We start from the raw sequence: 19461 nt of genomic DNA, 5'->3' as shown, positions 1-19461 counted from the left end.
TATATAAATTATATATTATAGTGCAATTATTATATATTTTTCTTTTATTATTATTATTATTATTATTATTTTATTTTATTCATACAAATTATTGTCATGTCTAATGTGTATGATTAACAAACGCATTATAACAAGTAGATCAAGTATATCAAGTAAAATACATATATTCAATATCAAATAATTTGACCATTATTATACAGAAAAAATTTGAAAAAATATTCCTACCAGCTACTTTAATGATATATTGTTGTTCAGTGGCTGGACGAAATTACCAGTCACAATTGGGGACAAGTATATATACAACTATCTAAAGAGGGCTGAGCAGTCAGCAATATTGAAATATTTTCTTTTCAAAATTATACTTTTTTTTTTCTTGTATATACTTGTAATTGAAATGTTAAGTATTATGATTCGTGATAAGTTTTTTCCCAATATAAAAATGTTTTTACGAAATATGTAAAAAGTATATACTTTATTCTCTATAATATAGTACTATACAATAATAACAGGCACGCAATTTTTTTTTTATACATATTTCTTTACACGAGTATATCCTATAGTATGCTAACGCACTGCGCTGTGACTACTTTTTATTATTAACATTTCAAAAACTAAACCGTACATGAGGCCTATCGTGTATATACATATAAAGCTATAAATCCACTGTGGCACTGTCGTGCATGGAAATGGATCGTTAACTAAAAATACATATTGTAATAATTTGAAGAGGTCGTTTAATTTAGAGAGAGCTTTAAAAAATATATTCAAAATATTCTAAAGAAATATAATTTTATAAAAAAAATATTAGTTATTACTGCGATAGTTTGTACCGAAAACACTTCACATTCATGCACATATAAAACATATAGGTTTTACAGATTAACAAGTTAATCCGGTGTACCGCCTATACACAGATCCAAATTCCACAGACGATAAGCAATAAAAGTTAACATAACGTAACGTTTATGTCCGTGTATATAGACACATTTTATAGATTTTTTTTTTTTTTATAAAACAAAAAGGTTGGAAACCGCTTTAACGACCAATTGGCAATTTATATTTTCTAAAGATTCGAAACAATGATGCATTCAAACGCATTTGCTACAAAATACACTGCAGTTAATATAAGCCATTATATATATATAGATTACACCTATTACTTAAAAATCGTGTCACGTGTAAATTTGACTTTTATTCGTTGTATTGCTGTGAATATTATTGCAGTGGACGTAATACATCATTAATACCTATCTATTATCGGTGGGTCTTGTATTCTAACAACTTATGTCCTATATAATATCCTTTACTTACGCGCAAAATAATATACACAGTATTGTAATAATATTACGTATAACGATATAACGTATTAGTTTTCTTAACTAATATTGTTCTAAACTCTCAAGAATACAGTAACTGTAACCTGCAGTTAACGATAATAATGGTTAGTGGGCTCATTGTATATTTATATAAGCATGCTCATTGGGTCCCATGCTCCCGTCGCAATTTTTGTGGGCAAGTGGTATTCCCAGAAGAGGTATAATATAGACTGTAAGACTATAACATAAATACAATTGCAGTCAGGGGCGTCATTTTGGGAATCACAGTTTATACATTGGTGACTCTGTTTTATATTATAGCCTGCCTTAATAGTTAATTTTATGCAAGTGCCGTTACATCCAAAATGAGAGTAATTAATATTATAACGAAATAAATTGTAAACATTTTATAAAGCGTTAAGTATTTGTTAGGTTGATAATTTTAATATTACATATTTCATTGTGATTTGTGGGTAAGTTATTTTAAACAAATACAAAGGTAACGTCACAATAACTGTAATCACAATATTGAAAAGAGAATGTTTATGTTTATTATTTATGGTAATTTTAAAAACTAATTTTTAGTCAACACGTTTAGTAAAGATAAAAGAGTTCACCTAAAAATGTGATTGCCTTAATTTTAAAACTGAGACTATGCCTTAATATCAGCAGTGTTATACCTAATTCCATCCAGGTGCACATTTGGTAAAAATGTATAATATTACCTACCTAAAAAGGCTAAAAATTATAAAATAAAAGTGTCACTTATGAAGTATTTGTTAGAGTTTTACATGCATTTATTAAGCTATTAATTATAGAAAACTATTGAGGGAACATGAGCCAAAACCGACTAAAAAAATGAATACCTTCACAAATAATCAAAATAAATTTTAAGATACAGGTACTTAATCTAATTGCTTGACATTTGTGTCAAATAACTTCTTGTTTACAATATTTAGTTATAATACATTAAATATCGATCATATTTGTTTTTTAACAAGCCATTAACTTTTTTTAGCATTTCATCGGTTTTGTCCCGAGACCGAAGCAATATCGATTAGTAATGAAGCAAACCGGATGCGTGGAATAAACCATAAGGTATAACAGATTAGGTTAAATATCAAGCTTTTTTTAAAGGAACTAACTAAACCAAGTACTTACAAATAACTATTGCGTTGTTATTATAGTATATAAAAGGTTTTATAAATTGCCTATATATTTTAAGCCATTATTAACTTAATAAACAATTGATTTTTCTCCAAAGCATATTATTTGCGAAATTATTGATTACTGACACAACATTGTAGATAAATTTAGTTTAGTGAGTGCAGAACAATCTTTAGAAGTTGTAGACACATACTATACGTGTATAATACTTGTAGTATAGTTCTATCATGGTTAAATAGTAAATTAAAAATATAGAAACATAATAATAATTACCTACCTTCCAAATGTTCGTTATTAAATAATAATTCAAATAAAAAGGTTGCTGTTGATGTTAACAGTGTTAACAACATGTTTCATGATAAGAAATGAAATAAATCTAAAGCTGAACATTTTCATCCACACTCTATAGAACAATGCGTGATGAGCCTTGTCGGTTTTACCCCGTGTTCCTATATTTATTTAATATTTACTTAACGAAAGCTCGAGTTGGGTATCTCTACTGAGTTGCTTTTAGTGGTCTAGCCCCTCCCCCCCCCCCGTTATTTTTGTCCACTGTTTGCGCCAATGTGTCAAAAAGCAGCTATTCAATAATATTATATTACTTATTAGTTCAAATAATACTAATCTCTTAACTATACCATAAAGCATAAATCATTCGCTTTAGGAAATTAGTTATTTCACAATGGGGTACCGTCAGCGACATCTAGACGCCTGGTTGTGCATCGAGAGTTTTCGGAAAATCTATTACTCGAACCGCAGCCACACGCGGTCCTGTACAAGTAGTCGACTATAATACAATAAAACATAATCTCATCCGATTTGTATTCATAATTTCGTATGGACAGGAATACCGTTTTACAGTCGTAAACTGTAAATATCGTCGAGTCCTACGCACAGCGGCGCGCTCACCTACTGACAATCTGAATTAACGCACTCACGCTTAGATCGTATAATAGCGTACGACCTAAGCATTCGCATGATGTATTAGAAGAATACAAAAAAAAAAAAAAAAAATTGATGCGTAAACGGATTACAGTACAGTCTGAACAGCGTGTACAATCCGCGATAGCGTCGATGAAATAAAATGCAATCAATTTCAATCGTTTTCAAAAGTTTTTCAGCGCACCCGTTACATACAATAACATATCGTGTGTTGTGCGCGGCGTCTCTGGGGGACTCGGCGATTAGTCGCCTGTTTCAATATGACGTCGAATCCTCCGGACACGCCTTACACTACAAACCGCGGGAATTTTACAAACACCGCACCACCTTGCCTAAACAGAACAACGCGCCGTACGTCTTGGCGAGTCGAAATCGGGTGAAAACCAAACGGAAATGCGCACGTCTATTGTATAATTATTATTATTATTATGGCGTGTGCACGCCCGTGTACGACGAGGTGACGACGTTCGCGCTAATTTGTACCGGCCCCTCGTCGAAGACGATGATAATAATGCGCGTACGCCGTATGGCGAACTCGGAGACGGATTCGCGCCATTGCCCACAGCCGCCTGCGGTAATCTTTTTCTCCTATCCGTGAGTAATTTTTTTTACGACGTTATTTGTTTAAGTACCGCATACTTATTTATAAAAATGATCTGACCAAAAATTATTTATAGTTTTACGCAATTCGTAGCTCATAAATCGTTTTCCGTGTGACCACGACGGTTATTATTATGGGTTCCAGTAATATACGATCCAATAGTGACGAATGCGATGATGTATTTATATTGATCGTCAACGACGGTGTCAACAAAAAAACCATTCGAATACATAGCCGGTAAACGCTTGTTTTGAGTAATAAAAAATAAAATTAATCTAAAAAAACTCATTATCGTCGTTCCCAAAAATATAATGCTCCGGGTAGAACTGCTTGTTCTATACCAGCCGCTAAATCCAGTCCTGAGTGTATAACGTAACGGCGTGCGACGCGAAAACGTATAATTGTATTATTTATATTTATTTGTCAGGTATATATATATAAATGAAAAATAACAGGAGCGTATTTCGTAAAAATTATATAAAAATATAATAACCGTAACCGTTAAAATTAATACGATAGGTTGGCCGATGTCGAAAAAAATTTAAATACTGTAGTTGTATAATCGCAGCAGGGCGTGTGCCTTCGCAGGACCGGTGTAATGTATTATAACGTTTAAATTTAAAAACAATATATATGATAATTATGTATATTATGATAAAAACAATTCCACACCGCGACCGGATGACCATTATATAATATCATAAAATTTGTATTAGGTACATACACAGATGGTATAGTGGTTTGTTATTTTTTCCGTTTTCTCGTTTAACCGTAACACTGCGAAAACGGAGAAATCGTGGTAAACCACTCTGTATATTATGTAGATCGTTTAAAATTAATGAGTATACCTAACTAAATTTATGTTCAATTACGTATATACTATATGTACACGGCGCCGTATTCGAGTATTCCGGTTAGGTGGTATATGCAAAACATCAAAATTAATTATTATAATATAAAAAAATATGCTGCACAGTGTTCATTAGGTACCTTTAACTATAATACTATTTTAAATGTTGCTTGTTGAATCCTGTTTATCATTTGAAAAAAATTATTCACATCATTTTATGTTTTACTTTGATGTTTAGACTTGAAAGTATGCAACAGAATTAACATTATTCATTATAATTTCTAACATAATTCTATCAAGTTTTGATATTACATCAGCATAATAATCTCTAATCGATAGTGTATCACCATTTAAATAGTATAATACAGTTTAATTAAACGTATATATATATATATACATATCGGGAAACCGATGTAGTTCGTGTCATTCGTGACATCGTGACATCATGATAGTCAAATATGTGTTATATTGCCAATGAATTTGGTCTCGAATTCGCAGCAAAGTACTCTAACTCGATGTAATAGAATACAACTTTTTTTGTTACTCGTAATAAGTACACAAAAATCGTATACCAACGCCATTTTAAGGGGATTGGATACCAGCCAGTTATAAGGCGTTATGATAGGCAATTTGTAATCTTTAGAGTTCGTTTGTCTGTGTGATAAAAATGTAAATTTAATGACAAATTCAAATATCTTTTCAGAAATTGTATCTGATTACTAGAATAATAGTCAGTATGAACTAAATTCTGTACAAGAGATAGGTATATAATAGAATAAAATACAGCATACAGCCGGGTACGAATTAGAAGTTTTTAAACCATTGCGTTTTTAGTTGAAAAAATTGCTTCACACAAATCTCCTAAACCTCGTAAAATAATCAGATTACGACCATTTTTTTCACTTGAAATATAACAACTTTATGCTAGTCGGATTGCACTCTTACTTTAAAAACTCTATTTTCATTAACTGTAATAAAAATCAGTGTATTACTATTTAAAACTTATTAAAGAATCACAATTAAATGCCATTTGAATAAAGTTGTCCTCTTTCAAATTAAAAAAAATAATAATCAATTAAATGCTGATAATTCTATGAGACGTGAGCGTAATAATTTCTATACAGTAATTTTTGATCGTTGAAATTGTTTGATTTTATTTTTCCTTTCAAATTACAATCGTATGGCTGTCATGCCTAATAATTATAGATTATCTCCATTTTTACCCCTTAATAAATAATAAAATAATCTTAATTAGCTAGCCTAAATAAAATGGTAGACTCAATAGTCTAAATGTGAAAAAAAAAACAAAATTACTTACTTGCCTACTGTGATATAGTATAGTATATCTTATATTTAAATAATATTATGTTTCGAAAAATGTTCTATTTTTTTCATTCTCAATACTTAGATTACATGACAATTTGTTACGTTGGTTATTGGCTCATAGCCAATACATACTAAGCACATCATATAACAAAATACAAAAATCAACCTATAATACTAATACTACAGAGTGATTCACTAAGCTACAAACTATCTTATGTCAATATAAACTTCTTTTTTTCATATGACTCAATCGAGAACCAACATTTTTACCATGAATTGTAATTAAATAATTTTTTTGAAAAATTTAATGCGCCTAAATCAAAACTTAAACGAGAGTTATTTAAATTTATAATGTATCAAATACTATAAAAGTTTAATCCTTAAAAAATAGTTTTCCAAAAATATAAAATATCAATAATATTAAATTTGGTATTAATTATTATAAGACAGTCGTTACAAATTATGATTAATGATAGATTAATATTAAATAGGTAGTTACTTAAATTTTCATCATAGATCCCATATCTTTATAATTAATTATCCGTAACACAAATTTATTATAACTTAAAAACTACTCGCGCGTTTAAATTCCGATTTAAACACATCAATATTTTCAAAAAGATCATACAATAAACAATTTATAAGAAAAGAAGGTGATATTATAATTAAAAAAAAAAAGAAGTTATTAATGTCTTAGAACACTCCTTAAATGATATCAAAATCGAAATATTTGAAAATAATATGATGCTTAAGTATTTTAGAAAGTCCCAAAAATCAGAGTTTGAATAATTCATTAGGTATTATAAGAAAAATAGATATGAGCATGCTTAGTTATTCACTCTGTAGAGTGATGAACGCATAATAATATTAATAATTTATAACATATTACATGATCCAAAATATAGCTTACAATTTATATTAAATATGTACACCTAATCAATGATCATGGACTAATAAAATTATTACAATTTACAATTATTATACCTATGAAATAAACTATAGCTAAAGCCTTAAGTTAATTTTTCATCGAACCACATGATCACGCATATTCATCGACTAATCTATTATATTGAAATATATATTCCTATAATAGGACTTATTTAATAAATCATAGTTTTTATCGCAACTACTAACTATTACCATATTATAACTTATTTATTTATTTTCTTGATATATTTAAATTTAATAAATTCTGATAGATATTACATTGCGTTGATTATTAGATAGGTACAGAAAGTAGCTGATACCGACATATTAAACTGTTTATTTCAATTTTAATTAATTAATTAATTACAAGGCTTTGGGTATTTATATGCGGTACGTTTAACACAAGATTGATTTAAATGTAATTATACGTATATTTTATGTACTTCATAATTTTGATAATATCGACCATCGACCTATTAAATAGTAGTTAATGAGTCCGCTATATATGATATCGACTAACAATATTTTCATTATGTGCTATAATGCCAACACCGACAACACCTGTTAGTTAATCCTGCAGTATCACACAATAATGCTATTTGTACAATTAGTAATAGCTATCGGTAAATGTTCTTAGCAGTTTGTATAGGTATTAACTTTTTTTTAGGTTATTTTAATTAATTATTGCTAGCGTGTAATAATAATATGATGTCCGTGTATATCCGTTTTTCGTAACAGCGGTGTTATCAATGGTAAACATGGTGATACTGACCAAGCATGCTCACTTTCTTTTTTTTTTTCAATATTACAGCTATTGGAAATAAACTGATATTTAGAATTTTTAAATATACTTAGACTTATTTTCAGATTCTTGAGATATTTAGTACTACTTAAGAAATGTTTTATATAGATACAAACTTCTGTTTTTCAAATAAGAACCACCCTTTTCTACTGTAAATTATTTATTTATTTATTTATTTGGACGGGCAAGATAAAAAGTGAATATAAAGGTCAATGTAGCGTACAATTTTCTAAGTTAATTACAACACACATATTAGATTAGGTACTTAATATATTTTTAAATATACATTGAATATCAAGGTAAATTGAACTAATTTTTCAGATATTTTTATGTAAACATATTGACGTATCAAATTTAAATTTGAACAAGTATTTTTTTAGTTAAATCACCTTATATGCTAAAGATAATAGGTCCACGATAATGAGGAGATATAGGGCTCTGATGAATTTAAAACTTTGGCAATTAATATAAATCAATCAGCATTTTGAGTTTATTAAAATGACCAAAGTATAATAAATACTAAGTACAATACTACATCTATTTTTTATTGATTAAAGATATTTTTAAAAAATGTTATCCTTAGTATTCCAATGACTGAGAAATCATTCGTTCAAATGTTTAATAAGATTGACCAACATTTTCAAAAATATAATTCACTTTATAATTTACAGTAAAAAAAGGAAATTTTTATCACTATGGGGCACTTCTTAAAAAGTAAAAAAATCTCAAGAATTTTAAAATTTGGTCTTTAATTATATTTAAAAAATAAAAAATCAGAATTACAAAAAAATATATACCATAAAACCATTAATACAAAATGGCCCACTGTGTTTCTCGTCTTTCTGTGTTAATGTTAAATGAGAATTTTGGGCCATCCTTTAGAGTCTATAGGATAAGTTACCTAACCTGCGGCTCCTTAACATGCAATCTGCGGCTTTTTAGAGTACTTAGTTATACGCTATTTACATCAATATCGGTAATATTTTAATGAAATAAAGTGTTTTTTCTAAATTTAAGGCTTATTATTCTGTTATTAATGCCTACCAATTCATGATGAAATTATTTAGTGAAATATATGTTATTTTTTATCCTATGGTTTTTATCTTGACTAGTTAAGTGGCTCTTTGAAAATCATAATTTTGCAATTATTTGAAGGGAAAAAAATGGTTGATTTACACGAAAATATTCCAAATCCGTGAAGCTATATACTGCAGTAGTTACTGTTTAATATTATAGTACTCAAAGTAATAAATGAACAAATATTAATAAAAGTTCTATTGTATTTTCGAATGACCATTTTTAAATACAAGTATATAAATACATTCAATTAGTAGTAGCATTTAAAATACTTTTTTGTCCAAGGCCAGAATAATATGTTTGTCTACAAAATTAAATTTGTAATTTAAATATATTTTTATATTATTTATTATGAAATGTATCGAATGGAAACAAATTCAACAAACTGAACAAACTAATTCCACATAAAGTTTATTTTGGATTTTTTCAGCGTTTTCAAGTACCTACAGCGCATTTCATATATTATGTTTTAATTACTTTTACCTAAATATAAAATACAAAACAATATTTAATCACATAACTATTTAACAAATATGTAATTATTTATTTTTATTTTTTACTTTGCCTGTTTAAATAAAGTTGAAGTATGATGCTATGCTACTATATAAAACTAGTAATAATTTAAACAGAATACTTGTTGGTAACTATCAATATTTACACGTTTAGGTATATTGTGATCAACGATTCTCCAGAAAGCTTTTTAAAATTAATTGTGTGTGAGTGTGAGTGTGTGTGTGTGTGTGTGTGTGTGTGTGTGTGTGTGTGTGTGTGTGTGTGTGTGTGTGTGTGTGTGTGTGTGTGTGTGTGTGTGTGTGTGTGTGTGTGTGTGTGTGTGTGTGTGTGTGTGTGTACTATATATATATGTGTTTAATGGGAACTATTATTTATGACTAATATTATCAGACAAGACGGTGATGAGTGTAGAAGATGGGACGACGTGTAAAATGTGTTATATCTCTACAGTCTACACGTACATAATTTCATAATTTACCACACGGTAATAATATATATGTTGTAACAACTTGTATATAAGCACTGCAATAATACCATATTAATATCATTAAATGATAGGTATATATGCTATATAATATACCTAGACAGATTAGATAGGTAATAAAATGCATTCGACACGATCGAGGCCGAGGTATATCGTCAATACTCACATATACACCACAAGTATAAAAAAATATCAATGTATGTACCTAGCTATTGTACCTATGTATGTATGTTATATTAGTACCTATGTATTTTATGTGTCCTAATTATAAATAATATTGTGATTGCTTTATATTCAATTTATGTCTAGGTCTTTTAATATTATAATATTATAATTATTATAAAAAATGTAAACAAGCGCAATAAACCATCCCCAAATAGTTGTTAACAAAACTTCAGTTAAAAACTTATTTTATACATGACTCTCCCTACTGGTAATTTCTACGCACACGACTTATGAATGCTGCACATGAACCAATTTATTATTTTTTAAGTAAAAAGTAAAACTAAATGCAATTAAGTATATCGAAGCTATTATTTATTTTAGGCCATTTCTAAAAATGTAAAAATTTTGATGACAATAATAACAATTATTCTATTCACTCAAAAACCAATTGCAATAAACAACGCATTAATAAATTACAGTATTTTAATTACAGTAATTACGTATTAGACATTGTTATTCTTGTAGACTTGTAATTAATTATTGAGTACTATCAGGGCCGGACTGGGTAGGGTGCGGCCCATTGTCTCAAATATAATAGCAGCCCTACTCTCTCTGACCATAGGCGTATTTAGTTAAATATAACATAATTAATATATAACTCAATTAAATTCATAAATAGTATATAAATAATTAATTAAACCCAATAAGTATAAAATTTCATGATAAAAGTTTTAATAAAAGCGATGAAGAATGTTTTATAATTTCCAAGACATCTTGGAATTCAACCTCCTCCAAAACTAGTTTTTCTACTGACATCATCATCTAATCGTTCTTGGTTCAATGAGGAACGTAATCTATTTTTATAATTTTCAGAATGCTAAATGCACGTTCACAGTGAACTTGACTAACTGATAAACTTAAAACAAATTCATAAATAGCATATAAATTTGACAACGTTAATCTATTTTTAGCAAAACTAAATGTTCATATTTACTAGGAAATGGTTTATGATTAAACAATAAAGACAAACGAGAATCGAGAATCGAGACGATATCGAATTATTATAAATAAAGTCTAAAACGTCTAAAACTCATGATTATACATAATACTAATATAATATTCTATACACTGCTAGACTGCTATTACAATTATTACACTATGCCAAATACACCTATGTAGCTATGTCTCATATAATTCTATTATGTCGCATTACTATATTTTGGTAGTTACTTATCTACCGATATAATTGTACTTACAAGGCAACGGCCCAAAACCCATCTAAAAACAGCGGCCCACTGTCCTCTAGGACAGTAGACCACTGGGCCAGTCCGCCCCTGAGTACTATTAAAATGTTTTTTTTTGTATTTTATAATATGCATAATATAATAGTACAGTGGCCACTAAATAGTTTATACTAATATAGTAATATCGAAGTTTACCATCTGACAACTAACAATTGTAATAATTTATGAGCAAAAATTAAATTGAAGATTTTCATTGACGAATCGAATAATAAAAATATGTTATTTTACATTTTCAATACGTTATTAACCTTTTGGTTAGGTGCAATGACCGTGCACTGATCTATTTACGATTTTCCCGCACCTATGTAATAAATATATTTCCAAGGTTAAGTTAGGTAACAAGGGGGTTAGACACTGGGGGTACACGTAACGAATTCGATATATTATATCACCCAGAATATGTATATTGGATAACATAATATATCGATGTAACATCCGATTATCGTACAATGGAATTGCTTATTATCCCGATTTCCACGCTGTGGTCAAGTACATCCCACCCAATTATAGATTCTGCGGGCGATGTATTACCATTTTCTGAACCATTGTTAATAAAGTGTTTCATGATATCAACAGGCTGGCAGCTGTTTTTATTTTTCAGGTATTTAATCACTAATCGGTTACCAATGCACTATATACATAAATGTGTACCTATACAGTATTGTTATTAATATTTACTATTTAGGCATACTCATATATAATCATATTAATTTTCATTTTTATTGTGTATCTTGTTTGACAAAATATAAAATACACAAAATCAATCACACTACGCATGTATTGTGCATATGTTTTATTTCAGAGCTACAGAAATGAAATAAAAAAAAAAAAAAAATAGGTTTAGTAAATTTATAGTCGCGTCGATTGAGTTTTCCCGTAATATATATAAGACACCAGTATAATTATAACATATGTATACATTCGGTATGGTTGTACCGGGTGGTACTGGTTTGCGCACAAATCTCAAAACGACAATTTGTTTGGGCACAAAACTACCACTCGTTTGGGAACAGTTGAGCCGTAACCATACACTTGGTTTGTGCACAGTTACATTTCAGACTTTAATAGTTTGTTTATTAACAAATAAATTATTACATTCATTTTTCTCCCCCCTTAACAGACTTAGGACTGTCTATGAATGTATTCATAGGTGTGGTTAAAAATGCATCACCACTTTTTAAAACACGATATTTGGTGAATTTAAAATTATTTATACTAATACAAATATTTTCACGTCGTGATTCAAAAACTTCACTGATTTCTTGATCCATATTCAGTAAATATAGATTAAAGTCACAAATTATATGTACGCACACTATAAGTTCTCGAGACGTACCTACTGTTTGTAAGAAATTTATTAACATTTCCGAACTCTTTGTCGATGCTTATCAGTGCCCATCTGTCACCGAGATAAAATATAATTATTTTCGTGTGCGCAAACCATAATATAACCGTAACCGTGTGCGCAAACGAGTTCCGATTTTTCAGGTAAAAATTTTAGATTGTGTGCAAACAAGTTGCAGCCGTTGTATGCTGCTTATATAAGTTTTCGTTAAGAAATTTATCTATCTTATCGCGACAGCTGTGAGTCAGTGACTTAGTGTGCTATTACAAATTGTGAAAATATCGAACGCAATATAAGAAAATGAGATTATCGCATATTCGAATATCGTATATTATTTTCACTAAAATAATTTCTTAATTTTGATGAATTAATTAAGATTACTCAATTATTTATATAGATCTATAAATATACATAAATAGGTAATCGTCAATGGGGAGAGGAGACTACTGGGGACGTCGTCTCTCTAAAATTTCAATAAAAATCGAGAGACACTACGTTTTACTTTAGATAAAATTACTTATTTTGAAAATTCGAAAGTAGATGTATGCTCAATATTTATCGTTTCCTGTAAATGTAAATATACATGCGTACTGTATATAGTGATTTCAATTCGTTATTTATTTATTTTTTTATAATAATATAATATAATGTATACGCGGGTGGTGCACTTATTATATAATAATTTACTACCTTCAAATTCGTGATGAGCACTTGATATAATATAATATACGGAATATTATTAATGCTTATTAATGCTATTTGTTGACTTATTTACTCGTATTCGTTTTGATAATCATATCATATGCGAAATTATTTCAGAATAAGTTTGTTCCGTCTTCTGTGTATAGGTATTAGGTATAATATACCAATCTAATATATTATATCAACTGATATATCAATAAACATGATATAAATAGGTATACTATAATACACGTATAAGTAAATTAGACAGACTTTAATAATTAATTAAATACGATATATTTTATGCGACATATATATCGTTCAAAATGAATTTATAATGAAGTTATTTGTATATTATATTATATTATGTTATATTATATAGTTGTGAGGGGACGAAAAGTTTCTATCAAATGTACTCGAATACGAGAAATAATCGTCCTCGTCTATTGCTATAGCTATACATTAACTACCTACACTTGTATACCACTTATTACCAACAGTAATCGGTAGTTACTAGTTAGGTAACCAATAGGTATTTAAATGTCTTTATTTGTTTTTATCAACAAAACTTTTTGTTTAGTGCGATTCTGAGGACCGAGGCGCGCGTTATTCAAACAGAAATACTCTAATATTTGCGGACGAATGATTAAATAATATGAGTGGGTAACGAACAAACAAAAATACAAAATAATTAAAACGTATAACGAAAACTAACTGGAAAGTATAGAAATTTATATCATATAGTAGTCATAGTACAATTATATTTCTAGTATATGTACCAATTAAGTTTTTATTCGAAATTATATTAGAACAAACGTGCAATATATTTTAACCTAACCTAATGGAAATAGTGATTGCTAACATGTCAAGTTTTCCATCAGAACAGTTGTACCGAAAGATTTTTAAAAGATAACAGAAAACGTGTTTTGTACTTAAATTTAGTTATTTAATTATTTCTTATTTAAATGTACATACTTGAAAGTTACATTTCTTAATCCCCCCCATAATTTTATCGATATTATACTATAGTACAATTAAAAAATTGTCGGGCGTCGTAGTATGTCGATGTCTACTAATAATTGTGATTGTTAATTTTCATCAAAACTTCTAAAGTTCTAATGTGTTCAGCGGCAGAAACCTAACCGTAAAGTGATGTAGGTAGATCGGAGGTGCTCGTTTTTTTCAAATTGATCGATTCCTAATTTTTCCACATATAATAATTATAATAACAGACCGCTGTTTTTTATTTTCAAATGCATAAAGCCCGGATCGCGAGATCGCTCTACGCGTTCCATAATCGGTTGTTCGGTGTTAAGACTTTTATAGTGGTCCTGGCGAGTGGCGGGCAAACTGTGCGTACCAGCGTAGGTTACCTATATGTATTACGTAAAAGTGCAAAATTGTTAACCGAAAAAATATAACGAACAACCGTTGCGCCGGGTACGGTGACTGATGGAGGGAAAGGGAGCGAACAACGCCTCGACGGTTGGATTTTTTTTTCGAACATTCGTGTAGGGAACTATTTTTTTTTCCTATAGTAGTAAGTACGAGCTGTACGACAATACGACGATGACGATTTATCAAAACGACCGTTAGTCGTTACGCGCTTACGCCGGACGTGTGGCGACAAATGCGATATCACAGTGTGACCAATTCGGCAGTTGTACATCAGGGTGATGTTGCACTGGTAGTTTACTGCGGTTAACCGGCAAACGATCGCCGCCGAAACGACCAAAATTCAAAATCACGGACTAGCCGAAAGCTGGAGCCTGTACGAGTGCCGACTACGATTTACAAATGTCGTGTTCGATAATGTCTATCAATACTAGATACATCATCATGAATACAGCTTTTAGTCATAATTCTGTTTTCAATACTCGACTGATAAGAAACATTAACAAAGTTCCCGCCATTTTCAAATAATATACAAAGTCACATCGTAAACCATAGACTTAGGTTTTTTAATGTAAAGTAATACACATTTCAATCACGCAAATAATTAGGTTTTGTATCAAGATAATATGTTTTTTTATTTTTGACAGAGCAACAATGTTGTTTATAGGAGCAGAAAACTTGTGTAAATATATTTATTTTAATATGGTAGAATTAGTAGATGTTAAATTGGCCTGTAAACAATTTAGTTACATGGTTTGTCAAAAATAAAAGAAAGATGAATCGAAAAGGAATGAAACGAAAAATTTTTAAAACAAGGGATTATTATACAAATTCAATAACCTGACCAAAAGACATAGGGCAGTAGTATTGTGATTGAAGTTCACATATTTAACACGTCAATAGTAACTAACTCGAGAGTTGTAGTAAAATTGTTTTCTTATTTTTCATATTTATTCTAAGTCATACAATTATTTTACTTCCTATAATAAAAGGTGTATAGTTAATACGATTGTATTTCTAATAAATTGATGGGATTCTTAATAAAAACAAACGCATCTGCAATCATTGTCCTACAAAAACAGACGCGTTAAGCCTATAGTGATGAAAAATAATAAAGGACAAAGGCCTTATAGGTATTTGTGTATTACGTTACGTTTAGTCCCCAACGATCGGCCGTGAGAAAGAAATATTATAAGAACTAAGAACGCGAAACGAAACGGCCGCCACGTTGTCGTACTGCCGGCGTCTGTGGAACGCTGCTTCCCGACGACCGGCAGCACATGGCAACGTCGCGATTACCGTTTTGCCGCCTCGCACCCCGACAGCCATTGAGTGAGCGCGCGCACGGCGGCGGCGTCGTCGTCGTCTATACGCTATCGTTCGGCGTTCGCCCGCCACTGCCTCACCCCCCCCGCAAACTCATCACTCGCACACACACACAGACCAGCACAACACACCGACACTGCCGTCGTTCATTTGATCATTTCATATATACGCTCGTTGGTTTTCGTACGCCGAAATTTTCGTGATTCGCCAGTTCGCCACTAGTGAAGTAACCGTCGAACAACTGTCAGCCAAACGTTCGACGCAATCGTTTTTGAAAAATCTTATAACATTTTCCACACAGTTTCCCGAGAGGCAACAGAAAACCAATTGACGACGAAGCCGATACAATCATGTCCGACGTGTCCAAAGAAACTCTGAAGAAAGAGATCGCCGGTAATTATTGTATACCACTACTGTCTAACAGCATCAAGTTCGGCTTATATTTTTTACGATTATTTGTCGTTTAGATTTTCCGTAAACGCTATTCGTGTAGGTTTCCGTTTAAGACTGCGATCGCGTGAAGATGCTCGTCGTAGTCGGCGGCGGCTCGGCTCGTTCAAATCGTCAATTTCGGCGCCGTTTCCGCGCGTTTCTTTTTAGTTGCTTTTTACCGGCCGTCTATCACATTCTTTTTTCGTTCTTGACTATTTTATCGCAAATCCCGGACGCTGCGCGCAGCCGGCCCGCGTCCGGTCGGCGTGCTAATGGCGTCGCCGGTGTTTTAATTTTTAAGCTTTCCCGGCCGTTGGTTAGACCGTTTAAACGGTTGTTTCGTGCATATCCATTTTTTTCGGTCAATTTTCCGTCTGCAAATTTCGGCGCGGGGAATAAATTTTTGTTATAAAAGTCGTCCGCCGTCAAATCGCGCCGTCAATGATTGCTAGATGGCGCCCCGTCGGGCTTAGGTGTAAACAAAAGCGGCGTCCTATAAATTAAACCGTCGGCAGCGACGCTACCGTTCCTATTCCACGGCCGAATATCGTAATAATATTCGCTTCCACGACTACACCGCCGCTGATTATGATTTTCGATTATACTTGTCGATACAATTTTTTTTCACTAAATATCGTGCACAAAAAAATATTGCCAATGCTATATTATTGACCATTATTTATGATTTATTCATATAAATATAATTTTCCAATGAGATGTTTCCCTTAAAAAACAGATTAATATGTAGGCCCATAGAGTTGGGTTTTTTTCAATGAAACATGTAAAATATGTCAATATGATGAACATGATGATTTTTATTTATTTCAATATTAAGAAATATTTTGTATAATCTGTGTAGATTTTTATGTTTTTAGATAGATAAGTTATACAATAATATATATTATTTAAGACGTGGGTTCATTAAATAGTATCAAATTCTATTTAATAAGAAATAAATAATATCTTAATATACATATTGTTATTATTAATTTGATGACCAAGTATGGTTGTTGGGATTATTATTAATTCTGGTGCTTATATTTTAACTAACAAATTATTTTTGTTTTTAGCTCTCCTAAAATCAGCAGATTTGACAAAAACCTCTGCGAAAAAAATAAGACAGGAACTTGAAAAAAAATTAGACACAGATCTTGATGATCGGTAATATATTTAACTTTTGATTATTAATAAAGATTATTACCTATAATTGTTATTATATAGGAAAAAAGAAATTGACTCATTAGTAATGGAAGCAATTAAAAAAGCTAAAGCGACCAAAAAGAATGGTAAAGGTGATAGTGATGATGAAAATGATGATGATGATGATGATGCAGAAAATGACGATGAGGATGACGACGAAGAAGAAGAAGAAGTGAAACCAGCCAAAAAGCAGCTGCTCCTAAGCGTAAGAAGGCAGATAGCAGTGATGAAAGTGCTGGTTCTGACGATGTAAGTAGTATTTAAATTATTTTAAATAATTGTTAATAATAAGTAAAAATAAACAACATTTAATTTCATATAGGATGATGGTGACAAAAATGACGGTGACTATAGTCCTAAGAAAGGTACCCCCTCAAAAAAGAAGGCCCCTGTTGCCAAACGGGGACGTAAGAAGAAGGATGACAGTGATAGTGATGAGGATTGGAAAGGAGCCAAGAAGGGAGCAAAGAAAGCTGGGGTATATTTTAATACATTAATTGATAAATCATAAATGTTTCATTTGTATTAAATAATAATTTATTTGCAGGCCAAACGAGGAGGTAATAGTGGATATACAAAATCAGTAACACTTAGTCCTGAACTTGCTTCTCTCATGGGATCTGAAGCTTTACCCCGTCATGAAGTTGTTAAAAAAATGTGGGCAATTATCAAAGAGAGAAATCTTTATGTAAGTTGTATAATCTTAAGATTATAAATTAAATTAAATTTTTAATATATTTTTGTGTTTATAGGATCCATCTAACAAACAATATGCTATTTGCGATGACGATTTGATGAAAGTTATTGGAGTAAAACGTTTCAGAACTTTTGGTATGATGAAGTTCTTAAAAAATCATTTTATATCATAACTGTTTTAAGAACTAGAAAAAAATGTTTACTGAAATATCCTACTCCCTCCCCTCCCCCTAAAATTTTCATTTATCTTAAAATTATGTTTTCCTTTTGTGTTTCTTCAATTTGTGGAAATTCATGGTAATTTTTTTATCGATGAGAAACTGTTTCTCAAGTATTATAATTTTTCATTCCTAAAAAAATTTTGAATTAAATGGTCTTGACATGCGATTTAAGTTGATGTCAATTTTGAGTGAAATTTATTATTATTTTTTTTAACTTTTTTTTCATACTTTGCACACTTGCTAGGTATAAATATCTAGCTATAAATGTTTGAATGTATAAACGTATTTGTAAACAATTATAACAAGCATTTTTGTGTTTTTAGAATACTTTTACAATAATTTTAAGACATTAATCTACATCATAATTTTATTATAATTAATTTATAATTGAATAATAATAATTTAATGCCTATGATGTTTTTAGTCTTTGAATTTTGTTTGACACTTGTTAGTAGACCTTATTGTTTTAGTTGAACATGCTAAACTGTATATATCATCATACTCGGCACTTGCATAAGACTTGTTTTTAAACCTTATGGATGATTGAGGAACTGACTGATTTGTGTTTGTGGCTTTTTCACTCATGGTGTTAGAGCCAACATCACACAATTTGGTTTGCACTTGTACTGATTTATAGACATCTACAGTTTGTGCACTTTGAGTTGCTACTTTTAATGTTTTATTGGCAGTG

At 30.4% G+C, this 19461-nt stretch overlaps 1 protein-coding gene across 1 annotated transcript; it reads left to right on the top strand.

Annotated features, from left to right (window-relative positions):
- The first annotated feature begins 16309 nt into the window (after positions 1-16309).
- On the top strand, positions 16310-18968 carry LOC113547926 (nucleolin-like). Its single transcript, XM_026948517.1, is given in 7 exon segments — positions 16310-16614; positions 17724-17814; positions 17875-18041; positions 18044-18102; positions 18176-18331; positions 18401-18541; positions 18606-18968. Coding segments are annotated over 7 exon segments (774 nt in total). The 5' UTR covers positions 16310-16571; the 3' UTR covers positions 18723-18968.
- The last annotated feature ends 493 nt before the right edge of the window (positions 18969-19461 follow it).

The sequence above is a fragment of the Rhopalosiphum maidis genome, chromosome 4 (genome assembly GCF_003676215.2).
Source record: "Rhopalosiphum maidis isolate BTI-1 chromosome 4, ASM367621v3, whole genome shotgun sequence".
In the NCBI taxonomy this organism is placed as follows: Eukaryota; Metazoa; Arthropoda; class Insecta; order Hemiptera; family Aphididae; genus Rhopalosiphum; species Rhopalosiphum maidis.
The sequence above is the reverse complement of the archived record's forward strand: the minus strand, read 5'-3'. Positions and strand labels throughout refer to the sequence as shown.